General features: G+C 52.3%; 1 protein-coding gene and 1 long non-coding RNA gene across 7 annotated transcripts in view; both read left to right on the forward strand.

Moving 5' to 3' along the window:
• The first annotated feature begins 2,107 nt into the window (after window positions 1-2,107).
• The window catches only part of Hip1r (huntingtin interacting protein 1 related), a 29,614-nt gene continuing 12,824 nt past the window's right edge, over window positions 2,108-18,897 (forward strand). For 4 of the 6 annotated variants that reach the window (XR_387568.4, XR_387567.4, XM_006530369.4 and 1 more), the window contains exons 1-4: window positions 2,108-2,361; window positions 17,811-17,874; window positions 18,097-18,239; window positions 18,443-18,499. Coding sequence is in view for 3 of the 6 variants with exons in the window: in XM_006530369.4 (XP_006530432.1) it covers window positions 2,269-2,361; window positions 17,811-17,874; window positions 18,097-18,239; window positions 18,443-18,499 (357 nt within the window). In the remaining 3 variants the exon portion in view is untranslated. The remainder of the gene's footprint in view (window positions 2,362-17,810; window positions 17,875-18,096; window positions 18,240-18,442; window positions 18,500-18,897) is intronic. The other 2 variants (XR_387569.3, NM_145070.3) reach the window with 2 other exon arrangements.
• Gm46922 lies at window positions 2,374-3,984 on the forward strand. The gene is made up of 3 exons (XR_001784954.1): window positions 2,374-2,884; window positions 3,175-3,224; window positions 3,698-3,984. It is a non-coding gene; the product is annotated as a predicted gene, 46922 (long non-coding RNA).

Here is an 18,897-nt window from a genome sequence, read left to right on the forward strand (position 1 = left end):
TTCTGAAGGTCCTGAGTTCAAATCCCAGCAACCACATGGTGGCTCACAACCACCCATAATGAGATCTGATGCCCTCTTCTTGTGTCAGAAGACAGCTACAGTGTACTTATGTATAATAATCAATAAATCTTTGGGCCAAAAAAAAAGAAAAAGATGTCTGGAGGTGAACCTTAATAAACAAGACAGTGGAGTTTCCATCTTTGTGCCCCGGAAATGCTTTTTCTAATAGCATACATTAACAGTAAAGTCTTCACTCTGTTCTCTACTCTGTGGGGCTGGTTTATTCTTTCAAAACCTTCATTTTATATGCCAACTCTTTTTAAGTCACTATATAAACTGGGTTGGCCTCATTTACACAGAGGCCACCCCTGCCTCAAAAATGCTGGATTTAATGGTCCCATGCTTACCCTCACACCTGTTTGTTTGTTTGTTTTTAATTAAATTGATGTGTTTATTTTGTGTATATGTGCATGTGCATACCACAGCTTGAATTAAAGGTCAGAGGACAACATGCAGGGATCATTTCTCTCCTTCCCCCATGGGGGTCCTGGACATTGAACTCAGGACCTCAAGCTTGGCAGCAAGCACCTTTACTTTCCCATTTTGTTGACCCTCAAGCCCATTTTTAAAAAACAAGGTCATGTACCAGGTGCTTTACTAGGTATGGAAAGCAGAAGGCTGGTCAGCACAAGGCCACCTTGACCTTCAGCTACTCAAAACCTCACCCGCAGATACATTGTAATAGCCATAGGGACTCCAGTATCATTACAAGTGTGCTTGTCTGGAAACCTGGCCGATCTGAGACCATATCCTGAAGGCATCATTTTGCAACAGTGTGAACCTAGGCTCGAAGCCCTTCCCCTTTTTTTTTCTTGGTCTGCAAAAATACCACCAAAACTTTAAGATTGAATGGGGTCCTGCTGACTGGATGCCTGAACACCACGCCCAGCGCAGTAATAGCCTCTATTGACGAAAAAGAATGGGAACTTTTGATAATGACAGGCCACTGTAGTAGATGTTCTATACCCAGTGGGGGCTGGTCTTTTGTATGGAAATCACAGGATAACTGGTTTTTGTCCCGTGTGAGAAAAAGAGTCCGAGAAACAGCTGGCACAGAACAAATCGGCTCATCTGTTGTGTTGTGTGTTTTTTTTTTTTTTTTTGACCATGGCTATTTAGTGACTTGCTGAGGATTAGGGACAAGATAATAGGTATAAGGGGTTTAGCCCCATACCTGGCAAATAGGTTTTAAGTATCGGCTGTTGTTGTTACTCCTCATATTTTGGCAAAGGAGCTTTTCATTGATTGGTATTAGATAAAGCACGGCTAATCTCTTAGTGGCAAAGACAGCCTTGTCCAACTCTGAAATGTTGAGTGGATGTCAACACAGTAAGGAATGAGCAATGGGAAAGAAAGGGTCCGTCTGGGTCCTCAGAGAGCGTCACCTGACCTAGGAGACAGACGGTCAGGTGTCTAACTCATGACAGCATTTCCTATCTCAGGGAGTTGATACTTCATCTCAAAAAGCAAAGACTTGAAGAGATGGCTGGGCTCCCAACAAAAAAACCAAAGAAACCTGCAGCGTGGCTACTGACCAGACTCAAGGAGACAAGACTCTTATTTGTTCCAGTTTTCCCCCTACAGGTGTAGAGAAAGACCCAACGTGATTTTTCCTTTCTTTGGGGAGATGGTAAGAAGGTATGTAGCCAAGCTAAGTGGGTATTTGTCCTTGCATCTGATCTGTCAGAATTAGGGAACTGGTGTGTTGGGGAATCCTGGAGAGCTAGAATTGTGCAAGGAGACAAGGACAGGTGTGCAAGGGACACTCCCAGGAAGTCCCGCGGGAACGAAGCGGATGCAGAGTCTTGGGGTTCAAGGAGTCCCGGGGGACCAGAAGGGGTGCCGGATGGGGCGTCCCCGGGGACTGGAAGGGTGCAGGGCAGGGCGTACTGGGTGACAGAGGGTTGCATGGCAGGGTGTCCTGGGAGTCCTAAGGGACCACAGTGGTGGCTACTAGGCATCCTAGGGTTGATCAAGGGATGCAGTGGGCGGGGCACGCCAGGAGTCCCGGGGACCCGGCGGGGGCGGGGGGCGGAGCGTTCGGAGCCGGGGAGGGCGGGGCGTCGGTTGGACAACCGGAGTGACTGGCGGGAGGGGCTGCGGCTCCTCCCCGTGCGGCGCGGCGCGCGGCCTCCGTGTGCCTAGGCTTGAGGCGGGCGGTGACGCCTCATTCGCGCGGAGCCGGGCCGGGACACGGTCGGCGGCAGCATGAACAGCATCAAGAATGTGCCGGCGCGGGTGCTGAGCCGCAGGCCGGGCCACAGCCTAGAGGCCGAGCGCGAGCAGTTCGACAAGACGCAGGCGAGCGCGGGCACGGGCTGGGCGGGCGGTGGCGGCGGCGGCCCTCGGTGCGCTCGGCCCTGCGCGGACGGTTGCGGGCTCCGCGGCCCCGGGCGGCGCAGGTGACCGGAAGCCGCGCGACAGCGGGGCTGGGCTCCGGGATGCGGACGCGGCCCAGGTGCGCACGGCCGCGCGGGGCCCGGAGCGCCCTCTGCTCGCCGCCGCCTTTCCAGGGAAGCTCCCGGCTTCCCTCGCTGCCGAGCTGTTCGCACGGCCGCACAGTATCTTATTATCTGCTCGGGTGAAAAGTTTCACGTAGGTCGCCAGACTTGTTTGCCCGCGCGGGGGCCCACTTATAAATAGGCTGCCACCCCCTCGTTAAACACCGGCGCCTGACAGACGGAAACTTCCCAGGCTCCTTTCCTGCGCTCCCACGCGCCGCTCTCCCAGGAGAGGGCCCGACCCGAGAAGGTGGCGTGGAAAATTGAATAATGGCCCTGATGCGCATTCATTCATGCATGGCTTCTGGGGACCCACTGTGCAGGTGTTGCTTTGGTTTTGGGTTTTTTTTTTTTTTTTTTTTTTTAAGACAGGGTCTCATGTAGCCCACGCTAGCCTTAAAAATCCTCATCCTCCTGCTTCCAGACGACCACCACCAACACGTCTGCTTCCCTCCTTTTTGTTTTACAAACTCTGCCCTGTTCTTAATTAAGTCTTGGGTGGACTCATGGAGGTTGGCGGGGGGGGGGGGGTGCGGGGCGCGGAGGGGTGTCACTACTTATTTGACTACGAAGTCAGCCCAGACCGAAATGGCTGCTTTTTTTTTTTTTTAAGCTTTAGCAATAAAGGAAGCCAAAGACTCCTCCCACCTGTATCTGAAGCAGGTTGGTGACATTTGCATTTGTGGGTGCCCCACTGGCGAGTTCCTTCCCCCTTGGTCAGAGCAGAGAGCAAGGACTCTCTGTGGTTGCTTTCAAAACAAGTTAGCACAAGCAGTCTCCACTAGCTTTCAGTTTTGAAATAACAAAACGGGAGGCCTCTCACCTTTGTGCTTATGATGGACAGGGATAAGGATAAAACCTCAGGACGGGAGGGCTCCGAGCGAGCATGCCAAGTTGCCAGTACCAACCTGGCTTCGAATGATTAATTTATCCGTGTGATCTCCATCTGGTCCAGCCTGGATTCCCCACCATAAAAAACAAACATGGCGTTTGATGTGAAGTCATTAATACATAATTAATTGTGCTAGTAAACTCGCAGAGCCTAGAGAGAAATACTGTTGGCACGGAGGATCTGTTGTCAAGAGCTTGATTTATTCAGTGAGTTTTAGAATTTTTTTTTCTCTCCTGCTTTTAAGCAGGTGCAGAGAATGCTGATTGCTGCAGGAAGAGATGGGAGAGGAGATGGGCTTTTAAAGGTCAAGTTCATTGATCTTCTTAAATGACTATGTCAAGGGTAACCTTCCTGAATGTCAGAGGGACAATCTCTGATACGGGACCACATGAGGTTGGTGGCTGGTTTGTAATTAAGGGAGTTCTCTTGACCTGCTTTGCCCACTTTTAAAACTCTTACTGTGTTTATTTATTTATTTATTGTGTGTATGTGTGGACGTCAGAGGACAACTTCTCTCCTCTCCCCGTATTGGTTTTAGGAATCAAACCCAAGTTGTCAAGGCAGTAAGCGCCTTTGCCTGCTGAGCCATCTTGCCTGCCCTCCCTGTGTCTTTGAGTGATGAAGAGGGTTATTCATGAAGTATAACTTTGTACTGAGGAGTCTCACAGGACTCACCCACTCGAGAGCAACTTTTTCCCAGGAGAGTTTGAGGCCAGCATCTGGGTATGCCTGTCTTCACGGTGACTTAGTGAGGGCTGTAAGAACATAGTTTTGCAAGTGGTTAATATTTAATTAGCTCATTCCCAGAAATATCTAGCAAGCTGCCAGGCAGGCTCCTTGCAAGAAAGACCTAGAGAGCCCTGGTTTACTGCTTCCGTGTGTCCTTTGGGACAGAAAATGGCACATCTGATCCTGGGACCTGCCTCCCTTTGGGACACACCTCCTGTCTTGACATTGATGTTTGGCAGGGTGGTGACTGTGGAATAGCTAGCTTAGATTTGAAGTCCTCAGCCGCCTGCCAGCCTCTCCTCTTGGGCTCCCGGGGCCAGGAGGAAAAGGAGTGCTTACATGTTTGCTCTGTGGACAGGACACACCCTGTTTTGCAGAGAGCTCTGTGGTTACCTCTCAGGAGTGTGGAGGGAGGCAGTCATCCAGCCTTCTGGCAGCTGGCGCTTCAGTTATGAGTTTCTGACCCCAGTGGCATGTCCCGGAGACAGTGTCCCAGAGGCAGTCTGTTCTGCCTCTTTAGTCCCTTCGTTGATAAAACCCCTTTTCAAATTGATTATAAAATGCTACACAACTCATTGTACCTGTATTCTGCATAGTATACCTTTGGAAAAAGAAAGACATTCTGACTTCATGTAGCACCCTTGTAGACAGGGGAGATCAGATCTCATGTGTTTGTTCACCTTGTGGTGGGCAAGTTGCTTGATGATAGAGTCTGCTACTGCTGCTTCAGAAAACAGGGCTAGTTCTGTGTTTCTGGATAAATGTACTCTGAGATAGGTTGAGTCATGTCCTTGCAAAGATGACCACAGCCTAACTAACTGTGTTATTTGCGTAATTCAGATTGTAGATGAAATCAAGTTGCTTATCTGACCCTGAGGTGGCTGGTTTGATGAGTCCCAGGTGGGCCCTGCATAGCAGGGTCCCTAAATGCAGATGAGGGAGGCTGGGAGGCAAGTGGCTACAATGGCTGGAGGTTAAACTCTACAGGTGGGTTGAAGGAGCCAACAGCTAAGGAGTAATGCCCTCCTTTATAAACTGGGAAAGGTGAGGAACCTACACAGAGAAACCCAGACCTACTGGTGCCAGCTTTTAGGGCTTCACTACCCATCCTAGGGGCTGGCAATGTAGTTTTGTGGATTGATCCCCGCACCACATAAATTCATCATGGGGGCACAAGCTCCATCCTTAGCTACAAGGCCAGCACTCAGGGGCAATAAAACATTGCAGACTTGTGGCCAGCGGGAAGAACTGTTAGGATGTATCAGTGCTTTTTTTTTAGGGCACTAAAACTGTAGCAATTTGTTACAGCAGCAACAGGGGGATAATACATCCAACACCGTAAAAATAAGTAGTGTCTAGCACATAGTAGGGTGTCAGCAAATAGTTGGCCTACTGTTCTCCCCTCCCTCCACCCACAAAGTTCAAAATCTGGGACCTCTCTGAAAGAGGTGAGCGGTCTTTGGAGCACACTGTGCTGCTAGAAGCCATGAACATCCTAATTGTAGTTTCCTTTCTGTGGAAACACACAGTTGCCCTTTTTGTTGCTTCTCTGAGCTTCTGATTTACCCACAGCATGCAGAGGCAGAGGGGAGGGATCTTCTCCCAGGTCAGGCTGAGAGAAGCCCTTTAATCAAGGTGCAGGGTTAAACCCAGGGCAACATCAGCTTCCAAGGTGAAAGGGTGAGGGGTGAGGGGTGGGGTGAAGGCGGCCCACTGGGAGCCAGCTTCTGAGCTAGAAGTACTTCTTACCTTCCGATTTCCAGGTCAGTGACGCATTTCTTCAGCAGCTCCCCTCCCCCCTCCAGGGAACAAACTCTTGTAAAGATTAACATTTATTGACAAGTCCCCTTGCTACAGTAGCACTGAATAGATGCAGAAGAGGGGCCACATGTGTAAATACTCAGATGTCTGCTGGCTTCTAGAAAAAAGCAAACAGGCAGGTGAAGTTCATTTGGATTGTATCTGACTTCGCCCAGCTTAGCCTTGAATAATCCATCTTCCCACTGGAGCACTGTTAAGGGTGAATGGGATTTTTCTCATTTTGTGTCTCCGAGGAGTCTTAGCCCCGGGGGCAGTCAGCAGCTGCCTGTGGACAGGGGCCGGTGTGAGTAGCAGCAGACCTCAGGCAAATGGGGGTGATGTGGTTGGGGGCAGAGCCCCGAGCGTTGGTATGGTGTGGAGTTGCCTCAGCCAGGTGATTCTCAGGACCCACTTAGCAGAGGCAGGACACACGGGAGCAAGCAGGTGTCTGGAACCTGCCCTAGGCTCTGGCTTGAAAACAGCTCTCAAGTTCTGGGAACCTTTCAGAGCCCATGCCATTGCTCAGCCCTGGTCTGCCTATAGCTCAGGGTGTGTCTTGGTGAAGCTCGACAGCAGAGTGCTTGCCTACAAGTGAGAAACCCCAGTTTGATTCCAAGCACGGCAGGAGGGGGAAGAGTGTAATTATAACATGTTACTACACGCTTACACGCACAAAATATTTATAATAATAGAAAAAGTCCCCGCCCCAGAGTTGGAAAAAAGCCCTAACCCACATGGTGAATGTCCAAAACCCCTAACTCTGTCTAGCTGTTATCTCAGAACAGGGTGGATTCTTGAGGGCTGATGTGGTCTGTCCTGTCTCCACTGTGTCCCCAGGAGTAGGCATAGGCCTGTGTCACAACAGCTGGCTGAATGAGAGGAGACAAAGCCAAGGCCCCTGTCAGAAAGCGGAGAATAGGCTGGCTCACACACGTGAGAAGCTACCCTAAGGTGGGCTGGGGCTGCCTCCCAGGATACCAGAGTTCTGAAGTGTCTTCTTCCAGACCAGGCTGGGACTGAGCTGCCTGTACTTCAGCTGCTTCCTGCCTTTGCTTCTGTGCACCTCTGGGGCACACTGACTACATTTCTTGACCTCATCCTGCATAATTGGGGTACACAGTAGAAGGGGAAAAGTCACCTTTGTACCCCCTTGGGGAAGAGAAGTGCCAACTATGGCAAGTGTACTGAGCACTTAGGAACCTGGGCCAGGCCTGGCTCTGTTGTTGCTCTGTGCCTCAGTTTTCCACCCCACCTCCCCGCTTTGTTTTTCTTGACAGTGTTTCTGTGTATTCCTGTCCTACAACTTACTCTGTAGACCAGGCTGGCCCTCGAGATCTGCCTGCTTCTGCCTGGAGTGCTGGAATTAAAGGCATGTGTGTGCCGCCACCACCTGGTCTAGTTTTCCCATTTTCTCTTTTTTCTTTTTTCTTTTTTTTTTTTTTTTTTTTTTTTTTTTTGGTTTTTCGAGACAGGGTTTCTCTGTGTAGCCCTGGCTGTCCTGGAACTCACTCTGTAGACCAGGCTGGCCTCAAACTCAGAAATCTGCCTGCCTTTGCCTCCCGAGCACTGTGATTAAAGGCGTGTGCCACCATGCCCGGCCTAGTTTCCCCATTTTCAAGACAGGAATACTAACAGAGCTCTGACCCAGTGGGGTACCTGTAGGTATTTGCAGGAGTGTAGCAAATGTGTTAGTGGTTAGATTGTGTGCAGAAAAGCAGACAGGACTAAAGGAGATAGAAGTTGTCCCTGTGTCCTGAGTATAGCCCACCGTGTGAGAGGGACAACTGAGCCAGGCTGCTGCACAAAGGAACAGAGCTGGGAAGAGCATCGGGAAGGTGGCACTCTGTGTGCCATCCCTTCAAGAATGAGTGTCAGGTGTGCACCCTCCGTACACCGCCTAGCTCGTGTCTGGTGGTGTGGTCTGCCATAGGGATTCCAGGGAGCCTGGGGTAGAGACGTCGGAGCACTCCCTGTAGACCTGCCCCCTTTCTGAATGGGGAAGGATCTCCCCCTGACCCAGCTCTGAGGTGGGAGTCCAGCCGCTGCGGTACAGGGGCCTGCGAATGAAACCCAGCCGGCCACCTGATCCCAGCAGCTGGGTCGTGTCGGTGAGTGGAAACCCTGTGGGGGTAGAGTGAAGGCCTGATTGGCAAAGGCCAGGGAAACTCAGCTGGCGAACCTGAGGTGTCTGGCAGGCCTGGTGTACTGGTCAGCCTAGCCCTTCCCCCTTCTCCGCCTGGAACCGCTTTTTATTTCAGGGCTTACTGGATTATCACTTCATACATGCTGGCATCTAACTTCCTCTGCCCAAGCTTTTCTTCCCCGCTTCTGATGGTGTAATGCACGGTGTCTCTAAGTGGCTTGGCAGAAACTCTAGAGCACTAGTTCTCAGCCTTCCTAGTGCTGTGACTCTTTAATACAGTTCCTCATGTTGTGGTGACCCTCAACCATAAAGTTATCTTTCTTGTTACTTCATAACTGTAATTTTGCTACTGCTATGAATTGTAACATAAATATCTGATATGCAGAATATCTGATATATGACCCCTGTGAGAGGGTTGTTTGACCCCCCACCAAAAGGGGTTGGGGCCCACCAGTTGAGAACCAGTGTTCTCTAGATAGACACACCTCTCAGCTTGGACTGTTAAAACAATGGATCCCAAGAGATGGGAATTTCCCCAGGAATCTCACGCAGGAAGAAGGAAAAGGCTGGGAGCAGGCAGGGGAACTTGTCTCCTGAAGAGATTTCACAGTTCTAAGAACTCGTCAGACCACCCTGCAAGATGAGACGAGCCCAGTCTGTGGGGATCAGTGGTGGGCATATTGATAGGGTCTGCTTAGATGTTCCTGGCCGTGACTCTGACCTCAGAACCCTGAAGGTAAATTTAAGGGGATCACTAGATCTTTGTCCTTCTTTCCTCCGTGGCCACATTGAATAAATCTCCTTTTCCTGCTTGTTCCTATTCATTTGGCTGTTTGAATTGGCTTCAAGAGGAAGGGTGGTGGTGTTCAGTGACTCTGACAGAGGACAGCCAACCTGCAGGGCAGGAAGACGTGGGCAGCCGTGGGGCTGGGTATGTGTTTCTATCTAGGGATGGCTGCCATTCACACATGCCCACCTACTGTCCCTGAGGTCCTCAAGTGAGGACCGTGTGCCCTCCTCAGGACTACACTGAAAGGCCCACAGTAAGGACAGCCTTGGGAACCAGCAAGCCACAACCCAGTTTCCATTCTCTGGCTGCCTCTCATCCTGGCATGGATGACCCACAGCGTCCCACTGGGCGAGTGAGCCCATGGATGGCATTAGTACAGGCAGGCCTTTGTCATCTTCTTGCTAGGTAAACATAAGTCTTAAACTGCAGTAGGTTCATCTGCCTGGGTGTGACTCAGTCCTCTGGCTTGTGGGACAGACAGGTCTGTGATGACATCACCAATACCTCAAAAACAAAACCACCCAACTGCCTCCCTGTCCATCTAGATTCTGGCACAGCAGAGGTGTGACTCAGGACCACGTCTTTCTGCTCTGTATTCCACCCACAAAGTCTGGAGCTGGGGTGGCAGTGGGTTGGGCTATGAATTTGTCAATAGTGACCATAGGACAGGTTCTCTCCCCAGGGTTTTCACGCTGTCCTTAAGGTGTAGATTGTCACAGACTAATGCTTGCATTTCCTCAGTGGTGGAATGATGCAGAGGTCAGGAGTGAAGGGACAGGAGATTCGAATGAAGGGGGATGCAGTTGAATGGGCCAGGGCCAGTCGGTTGCTGACTTCCTGTCTGCTGAAATGATTCTGCCTTGGGCCTCTGCGCTGCTTTGCATATGGCCCCATCTTAGCCTCCTCGGCTACAGAACTCCTGTGTTTGTGGTCATCAATGGCCTTTGAGGTAGCAAAAGTGTTTGAATGAGAGCACTCTGTCCTCCAAGCCAGTCTTTGGAATCACAGAGCAAAATAACTCACCGCCCTGCCAACGGCTCTGAGCCTGGGCTCTTGGAGGAACCTGTCTGTCGCTGCCAACTGCTGCTGTACAGCCTCGTGATAACCACACAAGGAGGCTTAAGTTGATTCACTTCAGGGATGATTTTAAAAATAGAAATTATTTTATAGCTCCCTTAATAAATACTTCTAGTGGCTTAGTAATTAGCGGAAGAAAGACACCGCCTTGAAGTTACCAGTGCCTGTGTCTAAAAGCGCTCTTATGCTCAAGAGGTCCCTCTCACATGTGTCCAGTAAAGATTTATTGACTGTTCTGGAAATGCCACAGAGGGAAAGATGTATGGCCATTCCTCATTGTGTAGGGAGTTGGGTCCAGGACCTCTGAAAATACTATGATCCAAGGATGTGGTGGTATACACCTTTAATACTAACACACAGGAGGCAAATCTCTGTGAGCTCTTGGCTAGCCAGGGCTACCCAGTGAGACCCTATCTCAAAACAAACAAACAAACAAACAAACCAGAATCCATGGATGTTCAAGTCCCTTGTGTAAATGGTATTTACACATGGTTTATGCACAGCTACTCACATGATTTAAACCATGTACTCAGTACAGTGTACATGACTTACACATGAACTGCTATCCTCTGCTGCTTATGGACTAACGAGGAAGACAACGCCTACCTGTGGGCGGTCCAAATGCAGACTTTTCTCCTTGAATATTTTAATTGGCATTTGGTCAAATCTACTGAGTATGAAACTCATGAATGGGGAGTGGGGTGCCTTTGTGTTCAAGGAGTTGGAGACAGAGTAAGTGATAAACTAGCACTGTCAGATGACAAATGCTATACATGAACTTAAACAGGACACAGCCAGGCACAGGAGGCACATACCTTTAATCCCTGTACTGGGAGGTAGACGCTGGTGGATTTCTGTGAGTTCTAGGCCAGTCATAGCCAGATTCTGTCTCAAAAAAAAAAAAATTCCAAGATGTCCTATATCCGGAGGTAGCTGCTCTAGTCAGGGTAGCTGTAGGCAGGCCACCCAGAGGCTCAGAGCTGTGAGCAGAGGTCTGGCTCTGCTACCAGATTCGAGGCAGTCTCTGGGCCTCATGGAAGTAAGAGATAACAGATTCTCAGTCTCGGGCATCCCAGATATAGTTGGACACTTCGGAAGAGCTGAGAGCAAAGTGGGGGCCCTGGGGGCAGCTTGGTCATCCCCAGGACCGAAGGGAGGAGAGGGCAGGGAGAGAGGTCTCTGTGTGTGGAGTGAATTCTTTAGCTGGTTCCATCTCTCATGGATGGTGCAACCATCCTCTGCTACCAGATGCGGGGTAGTGGGCATGGGGAAATAAAGGGAGTGGGAGAAAACCCGCGTCCCGCCACAGTTCTGGTGCTCTGGGCAGGCAGACACGGGAGGACTGTTGCATGCTTTCCACACGTCCTGGGTGGGTGTCTGGCTGTAGGAAGCTACAGACCCAGCCCGTGGGGGAGGACAAGGGGCCGTCATAGGTGTCTGGGCCTCATGGAGGCCAGAGATAACAGGTTCTCAGTCTCGGGCATCCCAGACACAGCTGGACACTGCAAAAAAGCTGAGAACAAAATGGGGGCCCCTGGGGGTGGCTCGGTCAGCCCCCCAGGGCTGAAAGGAGGAGAGGGCAGGGAGAGAGGGGGTGCTGGGTGGTTCCCACGTGGGCGAGAATCCTTGGTCCCGTCCATGGCTAGAGCACGGGAAGGGCTTCCAGCGGGAGGTTAGATGAGGCTCTTTAGGGGAAAGCCTATCCCATCATTCAAGCACGGCAGGGCTTGATGAACAGAGACATCTATGGTTTTAGAGCTTTATTGTAGAAAGGGGGAAAGAAGGTAGAAAGAAAGAGGCTGGTCATGGCCATGTGGAGAAAGGGGAAAAGGAGAGAGAGAAGGAGGGCTAGAGAAGAGAGTAAGAAAGGTGAGAGCTTAAAGAGAGCGAGGGGGGCCAAGCAGCCCCTTTTATAGTGAGCTGGGCTATCTTGCTGTTGCCAACTGTGGGGAGGAGCATACCTGGCTATAGTCAGGAAAATGTGGGGGTGGAGTCTAGCTAGAATGCCAAAAGCTTGGGACATTGTCTGCGTGACTGATAGTCACAGAATTATGGAGTTGGGAGCTCTGTGGTGTCAGGCACCTGTGTCTGGAAACGTGGCTCACTGTTCCGTCCCTTGTAGAGTTTTCTACTGGGTCACAGGAGCAAACCTCATTCAACCAAAACAGGCTGCCTTTCACTTTCACGGCCCCACATATAAGGACCAGGAGGCAGCTGAGGGAGGATCACAAAGATGCATTTGACACTGGCTCTGTATTGATTTGGTTTCCCTTCCTTTTGCTGGGGATGGAGCCCAAGACCTCGTGCATGCTAGACAGGGGCTTTTCCATACATCAGCCAAGCCTGAGCTGCTGAGTCTTTGCTTTCTAGGAGGCCCCGGAGTTTTCTGCTTCATACTTGGGGAAGCTAAAGTCTGGGCATGGGAAGTTTCTAAAGCAGTGTCTCCCAGTAAGTGAGGGGTACTCAGTTAGAGAGTCCTGTTTCTGTAGGAGGAGCACACAGAGTGAAGGTACTAAGAGGCCAGTTGTGCATGTAGCCATGTCCCATCAACTCTTAAGGCCTCAGGCAGGACACAGCAGCAGCACCTGCGGCCCAGCAGAAGAGGGCTCAGGATGGTACTGACATCAGTACACGGAGATACAGAGGAGCCGCAGTTGGGTTGGGAAGATGGCTCTGGGGCGCCTCAGATGATGCTCGCTGGCTAGGAATGAGTCCTGCCAACCCCTTGTACCTGTGGTACCATGGGCAGTCTTTCTGCTTCTCCACACTGCTGTTCTCTGTGAGAGTCACAGCCACAGGAGGGTCCTGTTGTGATATTGGATGCTTAGGGCGGGCCTGTTTAAGTGACACACTTGGCATGTTTTGTTTTTATGACACTGGCCAACTCCTGAAGCATCAGGGTCTTTTAAGAATTCTTGGGGCTCCTCCTGAAGACCTGATGAGACTCCCTGGTCAAGCACTTGGCACAAGGATGAACTCAGTAAAACTGATGGGACCATTATGTCACTGGGACCTGGCCGCTGACCCTATGGAACAACGCTACGGGCTTTTCGAGCCTGGCAGGTGTCAGGATTCTATCTCCTACTTGTATGTATTGTCATTCCATGGCTCTGTGTGGCAGCTCTGTGCTTCCTCTCAGCCTCTGCCCCTCTGAAGGTCAGCCCCTCCTGGTGCTGACACTGTCCTCTCATAGACTGGCGGCTCCTGGGGCATGGGTGTGGACTTACTGCCTTTTTTGGTGGTCCATATCCATGAATGTTCACCTGCCCACGCTCTGTTATGTCTGCTGACTTCCTGTAGGTGCCTAGCGGTTTCCAGGCGTCTCACAGTTGCCGTGCAACCTGTAACTGCACTTGCCCTATTGCCTCCTGGATTGTCCCATTGCAGACTGAGAGGGACTTTCCTGATTTATGAAGAAGTAGGGACACTGGGCCAAGCATGGTGGTACATGCCTTTAATCTCAGCACTTGAGAGGCAGAGAAGGTGAATCTCTGAGTTTAAAGCTAGCCTGCTCTATACAGTGACCAGCCAGGGCTGCATGTGGGACCCTTTCTCAAAGGGGGAAAAAAAAAAAAAGACACTGTTCTGCACCTCTCAATTGTATGGAAATTACTCTTCTTGGCTTCCTGGGGAGTCAGACAGGATTTAGGGTATGATAAGCACCCAGACACCCCCATCCTTTAGTGTTCTGAGGTTTCTCCAGCTCTTGGTTTGCCTGAGGGCCGCTGAGTCCACTCTTGATGTACCAGGTTGGTGGGAGGCTGTTTTCAGGGCTGGGATTCCCTCTACCTCCCCCTTCACTGTGTGGCTTCCCACCTGCTATGTGAGTGTGGGGGTGACATAGTTTCAGAAACACAAGTGTCACTGAGGTCAGACCATGTCACACTCTAGTCTCAGAGCTGTGTCGTAGGGTCTGCCAGACATTCCACACACAGGGAGGTTCTGAAGCGTTCATAACTCCACTCTGCTCAGATGTGACCCACAGCCACCTCCTGAGGACAATTCACAGAGAAGCCCAGGAGAGGTGGGTGGGTGCCACCCCTGCCTGCTGTCCTGTCTGGGAGGATGAGCAGGGGCCAGGAGTACCCACAGACGCTTACTGTGTGAGCGAGCACTGGGCCTCCTTGTGTGGTGCTGGCCACCCCACACATCTGCCCACCCTGCACACAACGGGCCTGTGTTCCCGGGAGCCAGCCTGCGCCTGCATAGGATGGCTAGCTGACACGGTCCTGTCCCTTGTGGCCAGCTCAGGGATGGGTGGCACCCAGGCCCTCCACAGAAGCCCCTGCCACGTTCCCTCCCGGGCTGCATTCCTCTGTCCTTGTGACCTTACTGCTGCACCCTAAGGCTGGGGCAGCAGCCACACACACAGGCAGGACTCCTGCACATGCCAGCGACATGCCGTGAAGTGATGAAGTAACGCTACCAGGGGGACATTTGGAGAATCGTAAACCAGATTTAAAGAGGGCCAGGGACAGCCAACTGTGTATCTCACCCCTTTAATCCCAGCACGTGGGAAGCAGGGACAGGGAGACCTCGGTTTTCAAAGCCAACCTGGTCTCTATATATAGTAAGTCTGAGAACAGACAGAACCAAGTAGAGAGATCCTACCTAACACAACAGCAAGGGGTGAGGGGCCTGGTGGTCTTTGTGGCTCAGGTGAGGATGGGGAGGGTTGAGTGTGTTACACGTCGGGGTTTTGAGAAAGGGGGGGCTCTCACGGGCGTGGTAATGCACACTTGTGATCTCAGCTCTTGAACCAGGAGTTCAAGTTCAGCCTCAGCCATACAGTGAGTTTGAACTAAGCCTCATGGAGAGAGTGTGTGTGTGTGTGTGAGTGTGCGTGTGAGTGTGTGTGTGTGTGTGTGTGTGTGTGTGTGTGTGTGTGTGGCTTAAACCTCCAGTTGAGGGTTATTGAGATGGCTCAGCTGCTAAGGTAATGGTCCTGGGACTTGGAGAGTAGAAGGAGAGGATGGCTCCTCAAATTGTTCTTGGACTTCTACACACATGAGCACAAATTAATGTGAAGAGATTTTCTGGGGCCACACTCTCAAAGTTTGAGTCGACACCCGCTATTGAGTTGTGTTGAACCTTCTCGCTCCTTGGGTTATTGCTCTGCTGGCTCAGGTGGCTGAGAGACCCCTGCCACTTTTAATTATGTGCACGTGTCTGTACACGGGACGGCAGGTGCCCACAGAGGCCAGAGGAGCTGGGGTTACAGGTGGTTGTGAGCCTCCTGACGTGGACGCTGGGCATGGGATTTGAGATCTTTAGAAGTGCAGACAATGCTCTTAACCCATGAGCCATCTCTCCAGTCTCCGTGTGTTGATGATGTTGTTGGTTTGTTTGTTCTGTTTTAAGGTGAAGAGAAGTAGAGGCTTTGCTGCAGGCTAGGGAGGCTTGGGTCTCATCATGGGCTCTTGGTAACCTTTTCCTCAGAGGGAGACTTCCTGCCTGCCCATTCCCAGACTCACTACTTCCAAGGATCTCAGCCCCTCCCAGGTCCTGTCACCTGTGCTCTGTGGGCTGCCCCATGGGCTGCTTCATGGGTGGCTCCTTCTCCTCCCTGTTTGCCAGGAATCTTTTAGGGCAGGTGGCCTTCATCATGAGAGCAGCTCAGATGTCAGGAAGTGTAGGCTGTGGCTCCACAGCCCAGAGGTGGGACGCTCCTTGCTGTGAGCGTGGCCCAGCCCACTTACCACTTGATCCCTTCCAGGGGAAAGCTGTACCAGGAAGCTGTGTCCCAGTCACTGTAAGAACACAGCATGGAGTCCAACAGACCTGACTCTGCCTTTATTACCAATGTACACAAGACACAGAATCTCTCTGAACTTTCCTCTAAGAAATAAGGAAACAGCATAGTAACCATCTCCCAGACGCCTCTAGGAGATGGGTGGCATTCTGTGGCTGTCCCTCTTGGCCACTGTTGTGCCAAGTATCCCCTCAGTCGAGGTGATACCCTGGGCGTGCAGAGTGGCAGTCTCCCCACAGCTGCTGGGTGGCGGCCCTGTGCTTGTGTGGAAAATGGGACCTGGAGGGGGCCATGGGAAGAAAGCAGGCTCGGCACACAAACAGGTGGTTGGTTGCCTGAGGCTTTGTGTACTTAGGAAGGAAGGCAGAGCTTGCCTGTGTTCTTTCAGGACCCTAGTGGGCTCTGTATGTGAATGGGGGTCAGTGGGCCTCTCTAGGCTGTTGGGGAGCAGGGTCCAGCTCAGGAGCAGCCCATGCCCAGCCCTGACAGACCCAGATTAGTGCATCTTATCAGAAAGGGACTCTGCCCCACCAGGCCTGCTACTCTTCTAGGAAAACTGAGCCAGCCTATTGAGCATGTGCTGAGCATCTGCTGTTGGGAACCCACTGCCCCGACATGCAGGGCCTTACTGCTCCATTGCTGCAGCGGGGGTGCATGGTGGCCTCTGGTCCGATGCTGCAGCGGGAGTGCATGGTGGCCTCTGGGAGATGCTGCAGCGGGAGTGCATGGTGGCCTCTGGGAGATGCTGCAGCGGGGGTGCATGGTGGCCTCTGGTCCGATGCTGCAGCGGGAGTGCATGGTGGCCTCTGGTCCGATGCTGCAGCGGGAGTGCATGGTGGCCTCTGGGAGATGGAGCAAAAGCGAAGCTATCACACTGCCCGGCACTTGCTGGCCTGTTGGCTGTGTCCCTAGGTAGCACGCCCAGTGTAGGTCCTTGGCTCACCTGGGTGAGCACACTCGTGTCGGTTGCATGTCCTGGCCTCTGGATCTGTGCCTGTCAGTCCACTCCACCCTCCTGTCTGGGGCCTGGGGAGCTCACTCCAGTTCATAAACACTAGCGACCTGTGAAGGCTCATCTGACCTCCCGCCCCTGTCCCTGCTAGTGTAGCCTTAGAGGAGTGGGTGACGGATAGTGCTCTCTGTGTGGCCTGACTTCCTGCCCATGGAGCTGGACTGGAAGGCATTGAGCTGGGGAAATAAGATGTGTCCAGTGGGCTGGAGAGATGGCTCAGTGGTTAAGAGCACTCAGAGGTCGTGAGTTCAATTCCCAGCAACCACGTGGTGGCTCACAACCATTTGTAATGGGATCTGATACCCTCTGGTGTGTCTGAAGACAGCTACAGTATACCTGTCATATATGTAAAATAAATAAATCTTAAAAAAAATATGTGTCCAGTGGAGGTGAGAGTCCCTTCAAGACTATGGCATGGTTTAGTCAAGTGTGAGGTTTCTTCCTTCTCAGGTGACAGTGTCCTGGCTCCACGCAGGCTCTCCTTTGCCCTTCCCCCATCCTCAGGGCCCACAGTTGTCCTCAGTGGCATGAGCAGGTGCCTATGGAAGTGTGGCCAGTGCTAGCGCCTGGTTTCTGCCTGGTCCTGGCTGGAATGTCAGCTAACCTCTGTGCTGTGGGCTCTGCCGGACAGGAAGGGGGGTGATACTGAGGCTGAGGAGCCCAGTTGGGCCAAAGGGCAGATGTCTACCCTTCTCCCTGGTGCGAGCATGGGCAGAGAATGCTGTGTTGGGCCGTGCCCTTAGCCACTCTTCCTGGAGTCTGGGTACCTTTTCAAGGAGAACAATGTGAGGTAGATCAGATATGCCTTTCTGAGCCACAGCTCAGCTTGCCTCCCTGCCTCCCTGAGCCTGGGGCTCTCGGTCACCGTGACATTGGTACCAGCTACAGGTCATGGAAGAGAAGTTTCCTCAGAGCGTGGATCAGGGAAAATGTGTTCTTTCTTGCCCCCAAACTCGTCTTCCACCAGACTAGGTGACCCGTCTTCCTTTGGGTTGTGTGTTCCATACGGCTGCGGACAGACGGGGATCTAACCCTTCCTCTGTGTCTCTCACAGGCCATCAGTATCAGCAAAGCCATCAACAGCCAGGAGGCCCCAGTGAAGGAGAAGCATGCCCGGCGTATCCTTGTGCCCCTTGCGTCGTAGGGAGCTAGCTCTCAGGAGACTGTGGGCTGAGCACGGCCCTGGCCCAGGGTGTGGGAGTTGGGAGAGCATGGCCCCAGGACTCGCAGAGAACATGGGGAACTGCAGAAAGTGCCAGCGCCCAGTGGGAGGGGCTGTCTGCAGAACCCCTAACTGCCCCCACGTCAGTCTGTCCTCCACTTGGCCTTGACCCTCTAAGGTATCATCCTGGGCACGCATCATGAGAAGGGAGCCTTTACCTTCTGGTCCTATGCCATCGGCCTGCCGCTGTCCAGCAGCTCCATCCTCAGCTGGAAGTTCTGTCACGTCCTTCACAAGGTCCTCCGGGACGGACACCCCAACGTGAGTAGTGAGCACAGCCCTTGGTCCCACAGGCTCAGGCAAGCGCCGCCGCCATGCCACCAGCTGACATCATCCACTGTATCCCATGGAAGTGTGCTGCTCTGACATGTGTCTGTCCTCCTGGGCTGGGGGCTGGACACCCTGCCCAGTGCTGGGAGGGACGGCTCAGGTTCTGTGTCCTCCCCTCCCTTCTCTGGTTGCAGGTCCTGCATGACTATCAGCGGTACCGGAGCAACATACGTGAGATCGGTGACTTGTGGGTAGGTGTGGGGACAGTGTTCAGGCAACGTGGCCAAGCTGAGGGCCGCATCTGGGCGGGGATTCTCTTTCCTTTTGTCCTTGGGGTTACTGTGGAGGCTGAGCACCAGTCAGTGTGAAGTTGGGGCCTGGGGCAGGCGGATTGGCCGACAGCTCCATAAAGCAAGCCCATTAGTCTTCTTGACTTGGAACAGGTGGCAACCCCATGCCTCTGTGAAGATCGGGACTCCCAGGATCCCCTAGACTTTAACCAGAAGCTTTAGAAGGCATGTCACATATAGCCTTGAATTTTCCATGCGTTTGCCTGGCAGTTCTCAGAGTCGGTAGTCAGACCCCTGGGGAGCCCGTGTCTGGATTCCCTCTAAGGTCCTCAGAAGTCAGAGGCCTCAGGCCTCCTTCC

The sequence above is a fragment of the Mus musculus genome, chromosome 5 (genome assembly GCF_000001635.26).
Source record: "Mus musculus strain C57BL/6J chromosome 5, GRCm38.p6 C57BL/6J".
In the NCBI taxonomy this organism is placed as follows: Eukaryota; Metazoa; Chordata; class Mammalia; order Rodentia; family Muridae; genus Mus; species Mus musculus.